At 44.8% G+C, this 20,656-nt stretch overlaps 1 protein-coding gene across 1 annotated transcript in view; it reads left to right on the top strand.

The window, feature by feature from the left end:
- Positions 1–20,656, top strand: part of sema6cb (semaphorin 6Cb) — a 114,407-nt gene that overhangs the window by 71,586 nt on the left and 22,165 nt on the right. The window contains exons 8-16 of the mRNA XM_071904903.2: positions 4,080–4,170; positions 5,251–5,373; positions 5,817–5,905; positions 6,143–6,360; positions 6,882–7,013; positions 7,284–7,439; positions 10,179–10,355; positions 11,132–11,269; positions 17,422–17,499. Of these exons, the coding sequence (XP_071761004.2) occupies positions 4,080–4,170; positions 5,251–5,373; positions 5,817–5,905; positions 6,143–6,360; positions 6,882–7,013; positions 7,284–7,439; positions 10,179–10,355; positions 11,132–11,269; positions 17,422–17,499 (1,202 nt within the window). The remainder of the gene's footprint in view (positions 1–4,079; positions 4,171–5,250; positions 5,374–5,816; positions 5,906–6,142; positions 6,361–6,881; positions 7,014–7,283; positions 7,440–10,178; positions 10,356–11,131; positions 11,270–17,421; positions 17,500–20,656) is intronic.

Raw genomic sequence — 20,656 nt, forward strand, 5'->3', positions numbered from 1 at the left:
TGCTGTTTCAGTTGTACCCCATTACCTAAGTTGTTAAAATGAAAAATTGCAAACCGTATCACATTAATACCATGTTGAATTTATGCGAAAGGGCCATTCCCAGGATTAAGTTTAATGCGTAGGCCTGAGGCTATATTCACTCTGCAGCTGAAACTGATTTTATTTATTTTATTTTATTTTCCCTCACATGGCACAGATCTGATGTTTTCTCATCAGTGTGAACAGCAAAAAAGCTGCATGGGGTCAGATTTTTCAATTCCGATCCGGGCCGCATGGATATGCGGTAGAAAAGTGGCTCCCGACACATTCAACCTAAATGTGAACCATTCATTCACCTGAGACGATTGTCATAATTTTTTGCGCCTAAGACAGTTCGGCTGAGTCGGCGTCAGCATCGGAGAAGAATGAGACCGCGATGTATTTGGGGAGATGCCTCAATTCAGTCAAAACTCGAAGGCGCATACCGCTTTTTCCAAATTGTGCTTGGAAAAAGCGAGAGAAGTATAGATACAAAAACAGATGTGATGTCTTTTGTTATTGTTACTCTGCACACTTTTGGCTTCATTGTCAGTTCATATTGGTTTCGGATATATGGGTTACAACCTAGAATAGACAGGAACAGTCATCCAAAAAAAATCAGATATGAGCAGCAATTCGGAATTGAGCTCGAAGGCCGGCAGTGTGAACGCAGCCGTATTCGTGTCTCGCATGGCCAGGTAACTTCAAACGCTCGCTGTTGATGGAATAATATGTTGGCTCAACAATAAAGAAAGAGCAATCTGTTGATGGTACACAAGATATGCTGATGATGGCAATAACACAACAGCTTCCTTCACACGTCTGAGACAACGAAGCCGAGAGAGTAGATGCACGAGGGAGGGAGCGAGGGCGGGCGGGCGGGCGGGCGAGGGAGAGAGAGAGAGAGATTAGAGAGTCAAGAGACCGAACCACGCCAGGAAACTGGGCTCTCGGCGGCTCACGGCAGCTCGTCTCCATGGTTATCCCGCTGTTCTGGTGATTAATAACGGCAGAGAGAGAGAGAGCGCCAGAATGAGACGTCGGCTAAGTGAAAACATACACTAGAAAAAGCACAGATACCGTTTGAGTAAAGACAATGCAAAGGTAAAGCTGCCGCAGTCTGAAGTCTGTCGAACAAAACCCCAGCGTGGCGTTCTGCCGGAGACTCAGAGGTGACATCACGCTTTTGGACCGTGATTCACATCGGGCCATTAGTGGAGGAGGAGGAGGGGAGTACGAGTCCTACAGCATATAAATTTAACAGTGCGGGGGAGAGTAAAAAATCCAAAGGGGAGCTGAGTATAACTGTAAGACTTTACAGTTCAGTGGGATCTTTTTCCAGTGCATTAACCCGGCGGTTGATACCGAGGGGTTCGGGGACCATCAGGGGTCCGTTGGGGGGGTTTCCAAGGGGTCCCCAGCAAAATGAGGAATAATTAAATTTCACTTTAATTTCTTAAAAGTTATCTAAATGGCAGACTTTATTAGGATGAGCGTTTTAACCCCACTGTGGTTATCAACCCGCCCATAGACAGTTGTATATCTCTAAATAGCCCTATGTAGAAAGAAACATCTTCTACATGGCGCTCATGACGACAAAATCGAAACAAATGCGAGTCTGTCGTCTAATGCGTATTTTTTTTTTTTTTCCACATAACACAAAAAAGCTTGCAAACCCCTATAGCAACTGATGGAAAGTGTTACAAGTGATAACACCTGCCTTACTACCCAAGATTTCATATGTTTTCTCACATTTTAAGTACTTATATTTTTCCATAGGTTAATACACAGGAGTAAAGCTAACAAGAACTCCATATATAGACCTGTGTGGAAACGTCATTGTCTTTCTGCCGCAGACTCCCTCAGGTAGAGAGGGGCTGATTCACACTTTAACCATAACACATCCTCACATTCTTTCTCTCTATACTACCCCCCCCCCCCCACACACACACACACACACACACACACACACACACACACACACACCGCCTCCACCCCCTAGTCTGGAAAAAAAAAAAAAGTACAAGCGATGACTATCCGGACAGCTGGGGAAAGCAGGAGGAAGTGTAAATCATATCATGGAATCTGTCTGTGGGACTGCGCTGAAGAGCCATGGAGGACAAGGGGGGGATTGAATTGGGGATGTGTGTGTGTGTGTGTGTGTGTGTGTCTGTGTGTGGAAGTGGAGGGCTGGTTAGAGGGATGAATGGATGCCCAGCCATGAACATGCAGCCTCACTGACCAGTATGCTGAGACAGCTGGGCCATGGACAGCAGAGAGGTTGTGTTTCGACGTGCGTGCGCGGTACCAAAAAACCTTGAAGCGTCAAATCCATCTGTCTTCATCTGCCCACCAGGGGAAGCTGTCCTGTAGTTATTACACAGCTTTGTGGAATACTCCGTTCTGATTGGACACTGAGGTCTGTTATTTCTGAACAGCAGACCGCCGTTTCACATCTAATCATATCACTCCGCGGTCAAGAAGTCCGGTCGATTTTGTTGGTTTCTAATCAAATTCGCTGGTGACACCTTGTGCCAGAAAGACGTTACTCAGGTAACAGCTAACAGGTTAGAAACATGGAGGATTTTAATTTATTCGGAGAGCATGGAAATTTTGATTGCTGGTTAGAGGCTGAATGGCAATCTTACCAGGTTTATTTTCTGTTTCTATGGTTGCAGTCCTGCTGATTTTCTGCTTTCTTTGTTTGGCGGAAGCCTGTGAATTATTTTCAAATCAATATTTCATGACTTTTTGCATCAGGGATCTTATTTTTTCATAATGACAGGCTAGCTGTAGATTAGTCCGTTACGTAACACACAAGCACAATCAGCCTCTTTCAGCACCTGTTGGCAGGCAGTTGTCAACAAAAGCAGCAAGATATCTAAAAGTCAATTTGGCTAAAATCATGACAGACAAACAAAAACACAACATTGATGTTTAGATTTGGTGTGTCAATGATCTAAAAATGTGCAGTTAGGATGAGAAACTGAGTGGGTACTTTGCTATTGTGTTTACTCCTGGTCACTTCCCGGGTATTTTATGTTTGTTTCTGTTCCCAATAGTAAAAATCAAACTGGAATACATGACGAAATAACTTAACTCTTACCACTTTAACTTCAGCAGGTGGATAGTGACTGAACATACAAACACACAGACTCTGACCTCAGTTCTCTCTCCTTTTTATCCGCACCTTGCTGGTCTCTTCAGCAACGTTTGGCTCTTTTACAACTAAATTTTACATGACTTGACTGAAGCTCATATTTGATGCTGTGTGAGGGCATCTTTGTAATCAGGGTTTGCAGTGAAGGGATTTTTTTTTCAGTTCTCTCACTGGATAACAATAGAGCAGCAACTACACACATTGGTGAGCCAGTAGGGAGGCGACACAGCATCATAAACCAACCCACGTGTTAATGGTCTGTTAACGTGTGTGTGTGTGTGTGTGTGTGTCACCTTGTTGCCGCAGAGGGTGTTGAAGCTGCTCTGCATGACTTCCCCTCTAACCTCCACACACAAATACACACCTCACACCCCACATACACACTGGCCATCTTCCCCACACTCACACACACACACACACACCACTGGGTTTTCGCTTATTGTCATAGCCGAGGTTTACAACCTTGTTAACAGCAGGTCAGAAAATAGCAGCTAAATATCTGCGGCCGGGAGATAGCCTGTCCTCTCCGCCCGTGACAGCGTGACTTCAAACTTAACACACATCTTTTATGGACCCGACCCATATACAGCACATCAAATAAAACTAATCTTTATGACGCATGTGTCGCCTTTCATCATGAGGGATTGATTTGGTTCACATCCGTTGCAGTTAACCGTAATTCTCGCTACATAAAAGACTTTTGAGGGTTTGAGGCGAATTGATTTTCCAGTCAGAACAATAACAACCTCACGGGTTTACAAATGTAAACAGTAACGCGGTTATTTTCGGACATGTGTTTACAACGGAGACTCTGTGTTTTAATGTGGCATTTTTCTATTGAGTTAGCATTACAGTCCTATATACGGCCTTATAAAGTGTTCCCTTGTCCTTTCTGACCTAGATGTCCACGCTGGAGCAGGACGGGGAGGAGGTGGTGGGACAGGCCCGCTGCCCCTTCGAGTCTCGCCAGTCCAACGTCGGACTTTTTGCCGGTGAGTGAGGCAGAGTGGACTAGTGGGTAGAGAGGCTGTCCTGTAACTGAAAGGTCACAGGTTCAACCCCCCCCACACCTGCTAATGTGTGTCTGTCAACAGTCACAACAAGTCCTGTGGAAGTGTCCTTAAAGTTCCCATGCTTTTCAGTTTTTAGGATTTTGTTTTTGAATACTCTGTCACCCAGGAAGAGATAAATGTTCTTCATAATGTTTAACAAATTAAAAGCGTATTAATTGAATGAATTTAGTCACAATGCTGAACCCTGATTGGTCGACAACACCGACCCCTCTAATTAAAACGAGGTAATCCTGTCTTTTGGAGGCTTTCCAGGGAGTGTGTCAGTTCAAATGCTGCAAACTTGCCTGATTGGAAGGATTTTAATGATTGTTAAGTGTGGAGAGCCAATCAAGACCAAGTACAGTTGTGATGCATTGACGCATTGTTAGTTAGTCCAAAACTGCCTATAAAAAAATAATTTAAAAAAAATAATTTATTTGTGAAAATGCAATGACCTTAAATTTAACTACTGAAACAAAATCTAATTTTAACAGTGTCTACATTATACAGCTTTGATCATATATAAATACAGGAAAATTTGAACTCCTATAATAGGGTTATGGTTGCTCGCTCATTAAAGCCACTCTGGATAAGTAGGAGTATGAGCTAAATTAAATTCAGTGTCGAAGCATAGTTCAACAGCAGTGTAGGTTGAAGTTGCCCCTGGATTGATGCTGATTAGTGGTTATATTTGCAGTTTCTTTTCTAATCATAGTGGAGAAGGAAGCTGATACTTTGTCAGCAGCTCAGGGGCAAGTTGAACCTGGAGCGACAGAGTGGGCCGGGCGGCTGAGAGCCAGACCTGCACTCCATCCTGCCAATTTCCCAGTGACATTTCTGCAAAGTTCACACGGGGCGTTATTAAGAGCGACATGTTCCTCTACATCTGTTCTCTTCTGCCTCTCTTTAAAGGCCGATAAAAGTCACCCGTGACCAAAATAGACACTTGAGAAAAATGGGTTATTCTTTGGAAATGTGATCCCTGAAAACGTACTTCAATAACTTTTTTTTTACACTCAGGCGGCGATTTCTACTCAGCCACCATGACTGACTTCTTGGCGAGCGATGCGGTGATTTACCGAAGTCTGGGGGAGAGCAGCCCCGTTCTGCGCACAGTCAAGTATGACTCCAAATGGCTACGAGGTGAAGCTCCAGCATCTTAACATGGAATATTTAACACGTTTTAATGAGATGAAGCTGCAGCCCTGTGAGGTGTTGAGCTGTGGAAATGTCGGACACACACAGTAACTGGACCGTCTTATTATTTCTCAGACTATATCGATATATCCACATTTTAATTACACCACTTCTGACTTCCAACTGGTGCCTTTTATCAATGTTACTTTATCAGCACTGATCCGAAATCAGCTTAGCTATTTCTTACATAATGAATATTATCTGTGATTGTAAGAGTTTCTCTTTATTTTTTGTATGTATGTTAGAACATGTTTTTCCAGCTTTTCAGTTGGGCCAATCTTCCAAAATGAACATTTGTGTTGCCTCGCCTCTTCAAAATTGTCATGCTGAATACAAACCAGCGCTGCCTCTGCATGATTGTCACACATTTCTCCTCGTGTCTCCCTCAGAGCCGCACTTTCTCCATGCCATTGAGTACGGGAACTATGTGTACTTTTTCTTCAGCGAGATAGCGGTGGAGTACACCACACTTGGCAAGGTGAGGGACCGGATACACACCATATTGGTGGCGTGTGACGTCAGCTCTGTCGGTTCCTGCGTAGGAATGAAGTCGAACAGGATTGCTTGCCGTGCAAAACACACAATTACATGACTTCTAAGTGCTGTTGATTGTCACACGTGGGTCCTGCATGAAGTGGTAAACATGCATGATTTATGAATGAGACAAAGGAGGGCATTGTTTTCCGCAAGTCACGCTCTCTTCCCGTCTCGTCAGGTGGTTTTCTCCAGGGTGGCGCGTGTTTGCAAGAACGACAACGGAGGTTCCCCGAGGGTGCTGGAACGCTACTGGACGTCGTTCCTCAAAGCCAGGCTGAACTGCTCCGTCCCGGGCGACTCCTTCTTCTACTTCGACGTGCTGCAGTCGCTCACCAACGTGCTGCAGATCAACCACCGGCCCGCCGTGCTCGGCGTCTTCACCACACAGGCCAACAGGTCAGCCGGGCGCCGACTGTGGTTTCATTTGAGATGGAGAAAGACATATGCTAAGACGTGTGCTCGGTCACAATTTTCACACAGTGATTCTTTGGATAATGAATTGAGAATGAATGGTAAATTCCTGGAGTTGGAATGTGAATGTCACCCAGCTCTAAGGAAACAGAACTGAATTCCATTGAATTCCTTCTAAGAGAGGCTGGAATTGATGAGTTAATTCATAAATTGACCCCGACCCTGTGGATACGGCAATAAAGGGATAAAATCAGTGCCTCTGTAGTTGCTACACCTATGATATCTGATCCATAACAATCCCTCTCTCCTGCAAAATTGGTCTGTAATAACAAGACATTGTAATATTCAGATACTGTTTTCATATATATATGTGGCGACATACTAGTACATGCTGAATTCCTCTTTGTAAAAGGATAGAGGGTTTGTCAGGCTTTGAGAAGGCGCTAAATTCCAGACTTTGGTGTTGCTGTGTGTAACCTCATCCTCCTTTGTGCCTCCTTTCACAGCATCACCGGCTCAGCAGTGTGCGCTTTCTACATGGACGACATCGAGAAGGCCTTCAATGGCAAATTCAAAGAGCAGAGGAACAGCGAGTCGGCTTGGACGCCCGTGCCTGACGAGCAGGTCCCAAAACCTAGGTGAGAGACGCGTCTTTGAATAGCGAGCCTGTCAGCTTCCAAGAACGTGTTTATCTGACGCTCACAATGGAGTCTGCAGCTGCTGCCGTTATTGTTCTGCTCACACATCTCTGAAAAAAAAAAAAAAAAAAAAAAAAGCACACGTCACACAAGACACCTGTTTTTACCCCCTGTTCCTTCCAAAAAAAAAACAGCTGCGATTCTTTTTACATCTGTGCCCGCGGAGTTGGATTCCCTCCTGATGTTTTTCTCTCTGTCGATGTTCCGCAGGCCGGGCTGCTGCGCCGGCGACGGCTCGGCGGCCGCCTTCAAGTCCTCCACCACCTTCCCCGACGAAACCCTCACTTTCATCAAGTCCTACCCGCTCATGGACGAGTCGGTCCCCTCCGTCAACGACAGGCCGTACTTCACCCGCACCACCAGCAGGTACGGGACTGATTAATGGAAGGAAAGATGAAAGAAAATGAATTGGATAGATTGTGTATACACTACCAGTCAAAGGGTCTGGACACACCTGATTGAATGCACTATGTTTTTCATTATCTTGAAAGCCGTTTTGATCTAAAGTTGATCCTATGTATGAATTTCCTTCCAAAGCCTTTGCCTTTCCATCAAGGCAAAGGGCGGCTGCTTTAAAGAATCTAAAATATAAGATAGTTTTGATTTGTTTAACTCCTTTTTTGGTCGCTGCATAATTCCATTTGTGTTATTTCATAGTTTTGATGTCTTTACTATTATTCTAAAATGTGGAAAATAGTAAAAATAAAGGAAAATGTGGTGTGTCCAAACTTTTGACTGGTAGTGCATCCCCCCAATCCATTTAAAGAGTAAATCAACACTAAATGACATGGGGCAGAAAATTGCTGCTGTTCTGCTCTCTGTGGGTTTAAACTGTCAAGCGTGTTGCACTTCTGGCCACGCCCCAATCTGTGATGTCACAGCAAGTGTTTTCCATCAGCTGTCAAAGGCAAAACACGTTTTGCAACTTTAATACCTTGTTGTAAGTCGAAATCCGAACTCTGTTTGGCTTCAGTTTTTCCAAATGTTATTAATGTATACAGGAGTAAACCATGTACACCTTTGACATCATGAAAACAAATGCAAATCTCTTGTTTATCTATCACATATTGTCAGTACCTGTATCAAATGCTCAGTCAGTCCTTTTGAGAGTAAAAAAAAAAAACCTTCAATGAATCAAAACAAAACCATTAGCCGGGCCTCAGTGTTTGTACATAATGCGGTTGAGAGCCGGGCTGCAATTACAAATTGGGGCCTCTAAAAGAAAGGGTTGGGAGTAGTTTGTCTTTTTCATTATGGCTCGCATGCAGGTATTATTTTCTATCATCAACGGCAACATAATGCACCGGCAGTGTTTCCGCAGTCGGGGCTGTGATTGGTATCGATGAGTGAGCTCAGGTGGAACACACAACCTTGTCCCTCATTAAAACCCATTGGATTTATTCACGGTGTGAGCAGTGGTCGGTCTCCCGGCCCACATCAAAGACGAACCCCGCTGGGACGGGGTCTTTCTCCAGAGCTGACCCGACCTGCGGGCAGTCGTCTGGAGTTCTCATCAAAGAAAGAAAGTCACTAGTGTGCGTGTGTGTGTGTGCGTGCGTGTGTGTGTGTGTGTGTGTGTGTGGTGTGACATTTGAGAATCTAACTCTTGGATGATGTCAGAAGATGATGGGGTGAATGTTGAAGCAGTGATAAGTGCCACAAGCATGTCAGATAGTACCACACAAACCACAGACAGGCATATGCACACACACACACACCACAGATGCAGGCTCACACACACACACACACACACTCCAGACACTACATACAGGAGCCCCCGCCATGCCTCCTGAAGCAGAGCCAGGCTGACAGCCAACCAGGCGACTGTGGCGGCTCCGCACTGGGGAAACATGCGCCGCCTCACATCTGGCGCCAAAACATCACATCTGCCTCGTCTCTCTCCAGAGAGGAGCTGGCTAAATGAAATCTAACCAGGAGCGCATCACGCAATCCTGACGAGTCATTGCAGCGCTGTGCCAGTTTAGTCTATGTGGGTAAACACGCCAGGCTCCGCGGGACCCGCTGGGAGCGACTGCGGTAGAAGTGAGGGCTCAGGAACCAACAGTGATATCCTCATGGAAGGAAGGGCACAGTCGAGTCTGGTAGGGACGCGTTGCGGCGCTCGCCAAAAAAGAGAAGCAGGCTTTTTGTTTGCTGGTCTGAATCCCAAGACCCGGCTGGGAAAACATAGGTGGGGAAAAAGTGAGAAAGTAAAGCTCTCTCCTTCCTGTCGATGTGTCCTTCAGCGAGGCACTTCACCTCCCGACCGCTCAAGTGCAGCTTCCAGGTGCGAACGTGTGGAACTGTGTGAATATGAAGCAGAGCGGTGATGGAGGAAGAGCGAGAGTGCTGCTCAGCCGACTTTTGCCGGGTTAAACAAAAGTTAAAGTGATAGAATAAAAAAACAACAAATGGATCACTTGAAATCAAAACGAGAGATTGCACTATGTGGCTAGGAAAATGCCTGGGAGGAAGGAGGGATGGGTGGATTGAATGGATGTGTGGGTGGATGGATAGATCGGTAGAATGAAAGGATGGGAGGATGGATGGAGGAAGGGGGGTGGGTAGATGGACTGATTGATTTCACACTGATGCTTTATACAGTGATGATGTTTTGGCTTCACACTGTTAGTAAATTGGCTGTGAAATACAAAATGATGATGATATTAAGATGCTAACTAATATATTAGCATGTTAACCCTCTCTCTAGCCTAACTAATTTAAAGTCCCATTACTTTTTACCTCCTGGAAAACAGAGTATCTTTCATGGTGACATCACGCTGCACCAGGAGGCGTAAATAGAAGTTTCTAACCAATAAAACCATCAGATTTTTGAACAGTCCCGCCCCTCCGCACCCCTCCCATCAAATAAAATTACCTTTCTCTCCCTGACTCATATTCCATTGGTTTAGACTTTTGAATGATCCCTCACTGTATTATGTCCCGTCAAGTCTTTCAGCTTCAATTTCAGAGCAAAGATGTTTGTCTAATTGTTTTTCAAAGTCAGTTTCCAGTCCATTAACGATGCTTCTTCCTTACAAATATATTGATCCTTATCTTGACCTTAGCAGTATTTGTAATCTCTTCTTTTATCCGTACCTCCAGGTTCAAGCTGACCCAGATCGCGGTGGACACGTCGGCCGGGCCGTATAAGAACCACACGGTGGTTTTCCTGGGCGCAGAGAACGGGCGGGTGCTGAAGATCCTGGCCAGCACCCAGGGTGCCAACGCCTCCTTCAGCACCCAGCTGCTGGAGGACATCGACGTCTACAACCCTGACAAGTCAGACAACCAGCCTCCACTTCTCTGTTGCTCTGCGCTGATTATCTGACGCTTTTGTTTCTTTCTTTCTTTGTTTATTTCTGTCTGTCTTCCTTTCTTTTGTCTTTCTGTCTTCCCTTCTGTCTTTCTTTCTTTCTTTCTTTCTCTCTCTCTCTGTCTTTGCCCCTTTCCGTCTCTTTCTTTATTCCTTCCTCTTTCTTCCACTCCCTCTCAGTGTCTTTATTTCTCGCCCTCTCTTGCTTTTGACTATTATTATTTATTTCTGATTATTTCTCATTCTCTCTTTCTTTGTTTCTTTATTTCCTTATTTATTTTTTTTGATCATTGTTCTTTCTGTTTCGTTCTTTCTTGCTTTGTCTTTCTTTCTTTCTTTCTCTCACTTTTGGCCCCATTCTTTCTCTTTCTCTTGTTCCTTTCTCTTTCTTCCACTCTTTCTCAGTGTCTTTCTTTCATGCCCTCTGTTGCTTTTTCCCTCCCTCTCTCTGTGTTGTGCCTTGATCTGTCCTGCCCACCCTCTCTCTGGTCTATTGTCACACTTTGCATCACCCTGTACGGCTGGAGGGAATGTTTTTCTGTCTTCTTTTGTTTTCTGGTTGCACAGCTTGAAAAGTCTTATCTGCATGAACTCGCCAACTTCGATTCACGGAGCACAGCCGGCCTTCCTTATTGTTTTCAGACTCCGCCAGCCTTCCGCGGTGCTGATTTGAAAATGAAACAAAACAAAACAAAACAAAAAAATGTCATTTCTTACAGGTGGTATTGTTCTGTGTTCCCAGATGTAACGTGCGGGGCGAGGACAGGAGGGTGCTGGGCCTGGAGCTGGACCGGGATCACCACGCGCTGTTCGTGGCGTTCTCCAGCTGCGTGATCCGCGTCCCGCTCAGCCGCTGCTCCGACTACAGCGCCTGCAAGAAGTGAGTTACCTCTGCCGGGGTTATGAGTTCCCTGTCCAGCTTCTGTGTGTCAGCTTGTGTGGGGAGAGGAGTCCAAGTCAGTTCCAAGAGATAATAATAATAATAATACTTTATTTATATAGCACTTTTCAAAACAAATGTTACAAAGTGCTTCACACAAACAAATCAAAACAAAAGGTGATAAAAGCAAAGTGAAGATGAAACATGAAACCAGTTCATCAGATAAAATGTCAGATTCATAAAAAGAAATAAATAAAACACAAATACAAGAGTGTAGAGTGATTATAGAAAGGCCTTCCGATAACAAATACGTTTTCAGGAGTGTGTTAAAAGAAGGCGTTGACACTGATGTCAAGATTGAGGTAAGACCAGGTCTAAAGGAGGTCGAGAATCAGCACCGAGACAAATAGAGTAAATAGGCAATAAACACTGTACTTGTCTTTCCAAATGTAAAAAAAAATCATGCTTTAAGACTTTAAAGTCCCCATGAAATGAACTCCCATTACTTTTACTTCCTGGTAAACAGAGTATCTTTAATGGTGACATCATCGTGTACCAGGAGGCGTAAATAAAAATTCCAACCAATAAAACATCACAGATTTTTTAATAGTCCCACCTCTCAGCTCCTCCCATCCAATCAAACTGCCTTTCTCTCTCTAACTGATATTCCATTGGTTTAGACTTTTGAATGATCCCTCCCTGCGTTATGTCCCGCCCCAACATCCTGTTTCAACAGGAAATACATCAAATCAAGGAAGTAATGATGCTGTTTCATGGGGTCTTTAAGGAACAACAGAGATCGAGATCTATCTGCAGGAGCTCTGTATTACACCCTTCAACATCCAACTAATTAATGCATGGGATTTTGACTAATCAGTGTAAAGACGTTGGAGGACCAGTACAAACTATACACAGGTGTAATCCCTTAAACTGTTTGTAGTGCTGAGGACCTGGTGGAGAAAAAAGTATCTTTGTTAATGTTAAGATAGGCAGGAAAATGTCCGAAAGCAAGACAAGTCCAAGTCAGAAGACCGAGACAAATCAAAGACATCAGAAAAGTTGGTCTCAAGACTCGTGTACTACAGCACTGAAACACTGCTGGGGTTAAGGGTTTCATTCCCTCTGTAGCTCAGCGGGTAGAAAATAAGAAAATAGCTCAAACACTGCCAAGTAACTCAAGTTAGGTAAGTCCCATTTCCACTGAGGCCTCCAATTTTGAAAAATGTGTCCACTCATGATACTGTAAGGAGCTTTGGACAAAAGCCTTCGCCAAATAGCAGATGTTATGTTATTATCCGTCCGGTTCGTGCAGTTGGCTGAGCGTACTTTCCTTAAAAGCATTCTGCGGTTATTTGTGGTGTTGGCAGGTCAGGGAGGGTAAGATAAAGTTGAACAGAGGGATGGATGGTGCGCCTGGTATTTAAGAAACGCTTGTGGTTAAAGGGAAGGTTCAAGATTTTTAGAAGCATGTCCTACTAATTCCTACCTGAGCCCTAAATTAGAGTTTAAGCGATCCTATATTCTTACGTAGCTGTAGTAATAGTAAAAATAACTTGCACAATTTCATGTCCCATTGACTTGCACTTGCTTTGCTAACTTGGAGTCTGGTGCCAAAGTCTCAGAAGCAGAAACTCTGGGGTTAAAACTTAGTCATCAGTGGGATACTCTTCTAAAATTCCTGAACCTAAAAACTAAAGTTATCCCCCTCAAAAAAACAAAGTTGCCGTACACAGAAAAGTTGAAAGCGCTGCAGTTTCGAGGCTGACGTTGCTTTTAGAGCGAGTTCTTGAGATTCTCTTTGTCCAAAGCCTTTTGTTTTGTCAGGCAGTGTTTTAGCCCCAGCTAATGTACTTGTTCCCCAGCTTCATGTTCTATTTTTGGGGCTGTGAGGAATGTTGGCCCCCTCTCACCCCTTTCTCAGCCCCCTTCCACCCCCCAACCCAGAGAAAAGATTTCTTCTCGGTCCCACCAGGGAACGCATATACCCCCATAGCATGCTAAACCCTCATTGCGAGGGCCTGGAGAAGCTCTCAACATCATTTACGCACAAATTGGAACCAGCTGATTGGCCGGGAGCCAGCCGTGGTGGCCGCTGTTTTCTGAAGCTGGAGGAGAGGAGGAACAGGGAGAAAGCAGGGGAAGAGGAGGAACGGGGGGAAAAGGGATCGGGCCCGTCTTACTTTAGCTTACGGGCCAACTGCATCCCTGGATCCTTTTTGGAGAGTAATGCTACAGCGCACCTCATCCAGGGATTAGGGGCCCCGTAAGCCTCATCAGGCCTGGCCAGGGGGTCAGGTTTCAGCCACCATATCCCTCCTCCACCCCACCGCCCCCATCTGTCTACCTTCAGATGAGATTTGCTCCGTCTATCTCTCCATTTTCTGCCTCCATTTTCTCTATCTCTGCATTCTTCTCGCTCTTGCTCGTTCTCTCTCTCTCTCGCTCTCTCCTCTCCCTCGCTGTAGCCTCTGTTGTCGGGTTTCTGCTTTTCACTCGAGGCACTGCTGCCAATATTAGGTTTCAGAAATTGCTCTGTTTTGAACAGTGGCTAGGCATTGTATGAAATGGGAGTTTTGATGAAAATTCGATGACTGGGCAAGGAAGGGCCCGAACTCTGAAGATCTGCAGATCCAGGGATTTTCAACCCACTTGGAAACGTCCTTTTTTTACATTCATATCTCTCTCAGCTTAGTGACTAGTCTAGAATAAACAAACTTCTATTCTTATCGGTGCTGTCGCATAAAAACCTAATAAATACCTTTGGTATTTTTCATACTTGATTTGAAGATTTAACATCATCATCTATGCCTTGATTGCATTTTGTGACCAAAGGGAACTTGAATCCTGTTAAAAATCCTTTGTATAATTTCCAAAATACATGGGTGTCAATGAGAAAATAAGCATTGTTCTCTTCATTTTTTGAAAAACAGACTCTTAGAGATACATGCTAAAACCTGAAGGCTATATAGTAAATGTTAAATACACTATAACCACACTAAGAAGTAGTTTATCTGCTGCCTGCCGCAATTCAATTTAGAGATTTATTTTTTCCTGAATAGCTGGACATCGTAGTTTTTTTTTATGTCCAACAGCAGCATCATATTAGCTGAAACCCCTCTCCCATAGACAGAGAGGGTGATATTCCCAGGACGTTGTCTAACTGACAACTGGAAGTTATGAGCCTCGACCTCAGCGGCGGGACAGATCCCACCTCCCCTCAGCAACTAATGGATGTTCCTTACACAGTGTGGCTGCAGGCGAGGATACACACCTCAGTGTTCATCATAGCGTGACAGAATATGAGCAAGAGGACAGCAGGGAAGTCTGAAAGAGTCTGAAGTTTTAAAGAGACGCGAGGGACACCCATGCACGCATGTACGATCGTATATAACGCGTTTATACTGCACACACATGCACAGTACACACGCACACACAGGCCAAACAACTTCGCTGCACATCTCTCGCTGTCTTCCAAACCATATTGGACACGACTGACCTATTTTTCCCAGAGTGCTCCAGTGTGGCGGCCGGTCACCCGCTGGTCTGTCAGTTCAGTCCTGTCTGAACTGAGCAGGAGTGCAGCGACAGAGATACACTCGCTGTCTTTTATAGATAGAGAGGAGAGGAAGAGAGGCAGGATGGGAAGGGAGATGCATACTTATTCATAGATACTAGATACTGTATAGATACATATTTTCTTAAAGCTGCACTAGGCAATTTCACATCTTGGCAGAGTTAACTGAAATTCTAGGACTTCAATACCCAGAAATCCTGTAAAGTGAGGTCAGTAAACTGCACACAGCAGGCTCATGTTTACCAACCGGCCGGTCTGTGATGCTTTATACCAAAAGATACCAAAGAGACGAGAGAGGAAAAGATCTAATGCTGGTGAGTCCAGCTTTCTCTGCTGCTGTTTAGGAGACAGTTTGGATTTCACTCTGAAGTTTTAATTCGTCACTTCTTGTCGGTCCACTTCCAATACCAGACTTTCATTTGCATAAATTGGGTGAATCTCTGGGGTCTGAGTTAGTGGGAACAGGACGCTCATCTCGGTTGCAGCCCCACGTCCTGATTTAGGCTGATGAGACGGGTGTATTTTGATATAAAAATCATGCCTAGGGCAGGTTTAATCGCAGAGACACTCATGCTTACACACACTATATTCATAAGACTTTAATACATAGACGCATATATACATACTTAATCAGTCCCTAGCTGGAGGGGTGGGATGGGGAATAGCTCCCGTCTTGATTTTCCTCTGTTTTAAGAGTGACACACTGATCTGCTCTCAGTGGGATTTGTCTGTGATGTTGACAGACTGAAGTGAAGGCGGCGTAACACCTGCATGCTCACTTTGTATAGGTGTAAATAGTCTCAGATATTAAAAACAGGTCACAGAGGTCCTCATTAAAAACTTTGTTCCCTGACTCCTCGAGAAGAGTTTTGGTTTGACGCACCACCAGCGTTCTTCAGACTCGTTTGTATGTTTTGTTTTATTCAGGATAACGGGCTAAAAAAACATCTCTGTATTGACTGTAGGCAGGCGGCAGGTAAACCGTATTTTTGTTTGTTGTTGTTTTGTTCTCATTGCATATCTTATGTTTATTATATTGCTGCTGCTGGGTGAAAACCATGAGTACGTTTTTGCAGGAATGTAGAAAACAATATTCATTTTCTCACTGACTCTCATGATCCATTCTCAGTTCCTCAATTCATGTTAACAGCTTTTACGGCCTCTAGGGTCATGCACCTTGCAGAAGTAGGAACTGCAGACTTCAGTCAAAGCTTAGGCAGAGAGACAGACAGCAGATCAATGGTGGAGTTTAATCAACAAAGCATACATGTGTGGGAGTCAGTCTGCAGTAGTTCTGCCTGGAATATACAGGGATTGTGACTAATGGCTATTGATTGTGGCTAATGCTGACGACCTAAGAGGTAAACAGTTCCAAGTCTGCCCAGCCTGTTTTTCTCTAAATCACGAAGCCGACATGAGTAGGAGCAGGTGATTGACTCATCTGCTGACTGCTGACATGAGGGTGGTAAAATGTCGGTGTTCTCCGGATTAGATAATTCATGACGTATCGGTGCAGCTTGTGTGGACCGTGCTGAGATCAGTAAGAATAGTTAACAATAGTACTGTAAGTGAACTAGAGCAGTCTTGACTTCAAGGCCTGGAACAGACTCACAGGAGGACAAGACACGCTCAATTTTTAATCCCTTCAAAACATTCAATTCAAGTAAGAAAAATACAGTACAGATTTTGTGCAGTCCCACGGCGAAGTTGTGCCGATGACATAAATATCTAATTAATTATAAAGTAGCCCTCTGCACAGCCTCAATCTGTGAGGTGCTGGTCAAATGTGGGAGAAGAACAGCCAACTCTTACTCTTATTAATTATAAATGACTTTGAATGTAATCTCAGCTCACCACCTGGTTGATCAGATGACTTCATTTCTTCTATGGAGAATACAAAGTTGGCAACTAAACCGTTAGCCAACATAGCTTATTGCGTATTTTGTTCATAAATAGAAGCACTGTTTTTACAATAATGTAAAATGCCAGAGTATATATTGTCTTGCGATCATTAAAAGATATATACCATATATCACAGTTTGGCATCAGTGCATGTAAATAATAATCAATGACAAACCCAGAAGTATGTTCCCTAGTTTTATGACAGCATTGGAATTAATTTGCATGCAAAGAGGATTATTGGAGTTGTAGGAAAAATCGCAGTTAATTATGTCTTTTACCTTGTTCTGTCATTTGGATAATGCTCAATAAATAACAATTGATGTGTACAAATGGTTTTTCACCACACTGTCAAAGTGAAAGCGTGGTCATAAGAGGGTTGAATTGTGTTGTTCTTTTTCTGACGGGCCTGACTTTGCCTCTTGAACGCTAAAATCGCAGTCATGTGGTCTTTACCCGGCAACAGATGATGCTCATTCTTCACCCCAGTGTTCCGTGTGTAGTCAAGGCGACGGCCCGTGGCGGCGCTGAAGAAACATGATGGGTGCCGTTAGGTTGGCGGCGGCGGCGCAGCGCCTCGTCGCCCGGCTAACATCTGCTGGGCTTTGGCACAACGTTCTTCACACACAGCGCTCTGCACGCCTCTTTAATCCTGACTGTCTGTCTCTCTGCTGTGCAGGAGCTGTCTGTCTTCGCGGGACCCTTACTGCGTTTGGCTCAAGTCGGGCAGCTGCGCCACGGTCTCACCTGGCTTCAAGTAAGTCGTGCACACACACACACACACACACACACACACACTGTCACTAACGGTGGCATTGCTGGTGCATTCTGTTCGTAGCCAGTTTGGACGGACAACAATGATTTACACAAGGACAGTGAAAACTATTACTTATCATGGAAGAGTGTTGACAGATCTTACCCCAAGCTCCACTACTAGCCATCAGGTATCAGCCATTACTATCAGGCAGCAAGGAAATGTTTTCTCTGAAATCAATAGAGACTGCTGCGTTGTGTTTGCATTGTGTCCAGTGGAAGCATCCAAGCTCAAATATCGGCAAGGTTCAATCGTCGATGGCTGACGCACGCATTCATCCTCATGTACTGTGCTGAAATAATGAGACATAAACTTGATATTGGTTGTTTTCTGGTGTAATGACTCGCGTAAAAACCCTAAAATGCGTGGTAATCCACATAGGCTATACGTTTTTCAAAGTGACAAACTTACTAGTTTGTTTCAGCTCAGCTCTTGTTTACGTTTGTGCACATCCTGGGGAAAAAATACCAACGCTACACTTCTGCATATTGATGAATCTGGTCCAGACGCTGCTGCTGCTGCTCCTGCTCGTCTTTCAAAATAAAAGCGCTCTGTGGAGCAGCTAGAACGACACACTGACACCACGCTGACAGCGACGCACCGCAACACGTTGGGTGAAATTTAAGGCTTAGTGAATAGTACTAAAGCCGAATAATGTCAGAATAATATCTGACAGGCAAAATATCTTCATTCCCACACTATTCAGTCACCACCAAAAGCTTTCTGCCATATACAAGGCCATTGCTGAGTCTTCAGTGAGTTCAAATTTAGGAAAAACACATTTGTATGTTAAGACAATTGTCTCCAATCACATACAATGGAGGGACAAGAGTATGTAGATTTTCTTTCTAGATTTTACTACAGCAGCTGGTTTCAGTAGTTAGTTCCTCTCTCTCTGAAGCTAATTAGTGAAATCAGCCGCTGTAGTGATTGGTTGGAATGAAAAGCTGTGCATCTTGTCCCTCCATGGCACACGGCTGGACTTCACTGTATAAAGACATTATTAGTACACTAACTCACAGTCACAGCAGACAGATTTGTAACTTGGTCAATAACGTGCAGCCAAGCCTGAGCAGGAGCAAAAGCAACAATTTCCATATCTCCGGCCGCTCCTCGAGGGAGTTGTTCAGCGACGTTCAGATAAACTGGACCTGTGTGCGCGGCCCTGACAATCGATAGCTAATCTAGGCTTTGACATGGCGGCAACGTCAACATGATGAATATCGGCTCAGCAAATTTCACTAAAACGCCAGTCGGCCCGGCGGACATGTGTAGCACACGCAATCTCTCGGAAATTAAACCCACTGCGTGGTGGGTGTGGTATGTCAGGGGGTTGGGGGGGGGTTGTGTGTGTGTGTGTGTGTGTGTGTGTGTGTAGGGGAGGGGAGGGGAGGGGGGGACTGACATCACCGCTGTCAGTCAATCATTGATCAAAAAAACAAAACACACCGACGCAATTTACTTATCCATTCCTATGAACTGGAAGGGAGACATTTAACACTTGCAGGTATTGACCCGCACCTTGTGGCAGCGCATGTAGGATTTGTATGTGTGTGTGTGTGTGTGTGTGTGAGTGTGTGTGTGTGTGTGTGTGTGCGTGTGAGTGCAAGCAAAAGGCCAATCAATGCCGTCCCTCCACATCCATCCTCTCTTTCTCTCGGTGTCTCTCACTCTTCCTCTGTCTTTTTCCCCCGCTTTCTCACTCATTTGCTTTCTGTCTGTGTTTCTCCCTCTCTCTCTCTCTCTCTCTCTCTCTCCCTCACTCGCTCGCCGTCTCCCCCCCCCTCTCTCCCGGCGCCGTGTCATAAAAACAAAAGTAATGTTCGGCTGTGTGTGTTTCAATCACGCGCCGGCGCACCGTACTGTCTGCCAAACGGCGAAGAAAGACGGATGGAGCGGTTGGTCGGGTAGATGGATGCATGAATAGACAGACAGATGGATGGATGGATGGATGGAGAGAAGGGTAGAGGAGGAGGAGAAGGAGGAGGAGAGGCAGTTAAAGGCACTATTTTCTCCTTCTATGTTGCCTGCTGACAGTCAAGGACTTTGCTTGTCCCTGTGTGGTTGATGTACAACCTGCTGCTAAATCACTTCACCGGGGATCTTTTTTTTTTTCTTACCTCTATGTACATTGGTTGTAAACTATGTGTGTGTGTGTGTAGTTTTCTGTAGACTGACATCCCACTAACACCCCCGCCACCCCTCCACCACCCCACACACACACACACACACACACACACACACCTCCACTGTCGACTGACTTCCAATAGATTATTTTGACGGCTGAACGTGCCGGTCTGGAATTATTGCATATCCTCTGCTTGGCCACCCAGACGTATTACTTTCCATGCCCTCGCACGGACAGGGGCTAATGGGATTTTTTGGTTTGTGTGCACGTGTGTGTGTGTGTGTGTGTTTGTGTCTATGTGGTACTGTATGTTTGGCAGATAACGTCTCTTTGCGTGTGTGTGCGCCTATATACCTGCCTGTGTGTGTGTTTGACAGAGAATTGACATGGGACTTCAGGATTTTTTTGGGTTGTGTGTGTTTGTTCTTGTACTTCTATCCTTGTGAAAGCCAATTTGAGTTGTAGACCTTCAGAGTGAGGACTTTTATTGTGAAGTTTTCATCATTTTCGTGAGTTTAGGGTTAGGACTTGGGGTTTATGGTTTAAGGTTGAAGTTAGGTTTAGGGTTAGAATAAGGGTAGAAGTTAGGTATTAGGGAATGAATGCAGTCAGTGGAAGGTCCTCGCAAGTATAGTATTACTGGTAATAATGTGTGTGTGTGTGTGTGTGAGAGAGAGAGAAAGTGCCTATGTGGCTTGACGCTGGCGAGGCACTCAGCTGCTCGCTGAGGTTTGATTTATGAGTCGGTGTTTAGCGGGCGGGACGGAGCCACACTGGAAACCAATGGACTAGAACCTGAGAGAGATTGGCCAAAATATTCTGCCCAGACTGAACTATCAGCCCCCTGCCAGAGAGAGAGAGAGAGAGAGAGAGACGAAGAGAGAGAGAGGGGGAGACGAAGAGAGAGGAGGAGGAAGGAAGAGGGAGAGAATAGGAAGAAAGGGGAAATATAACAAAGAGGGAGAAAGGCAG

The sequence above is a fragment of the Centroberyx gerrardi genome, chromosome 12 (assembly GCF_048128805.1).
Source record: "Centroberyx gerrardi isolate f3 chromosome 12, fCenGer3.hap1.cur.20231027, whole genome shotgun sequence".
Taxonomy (NCBI): domain Eukaryota; kingdom Metazoa; phylum Chordata; class Actinopteri; order Beryciformes; family Berycidae; genus Centroberyx; species Centroberyx gerrardi.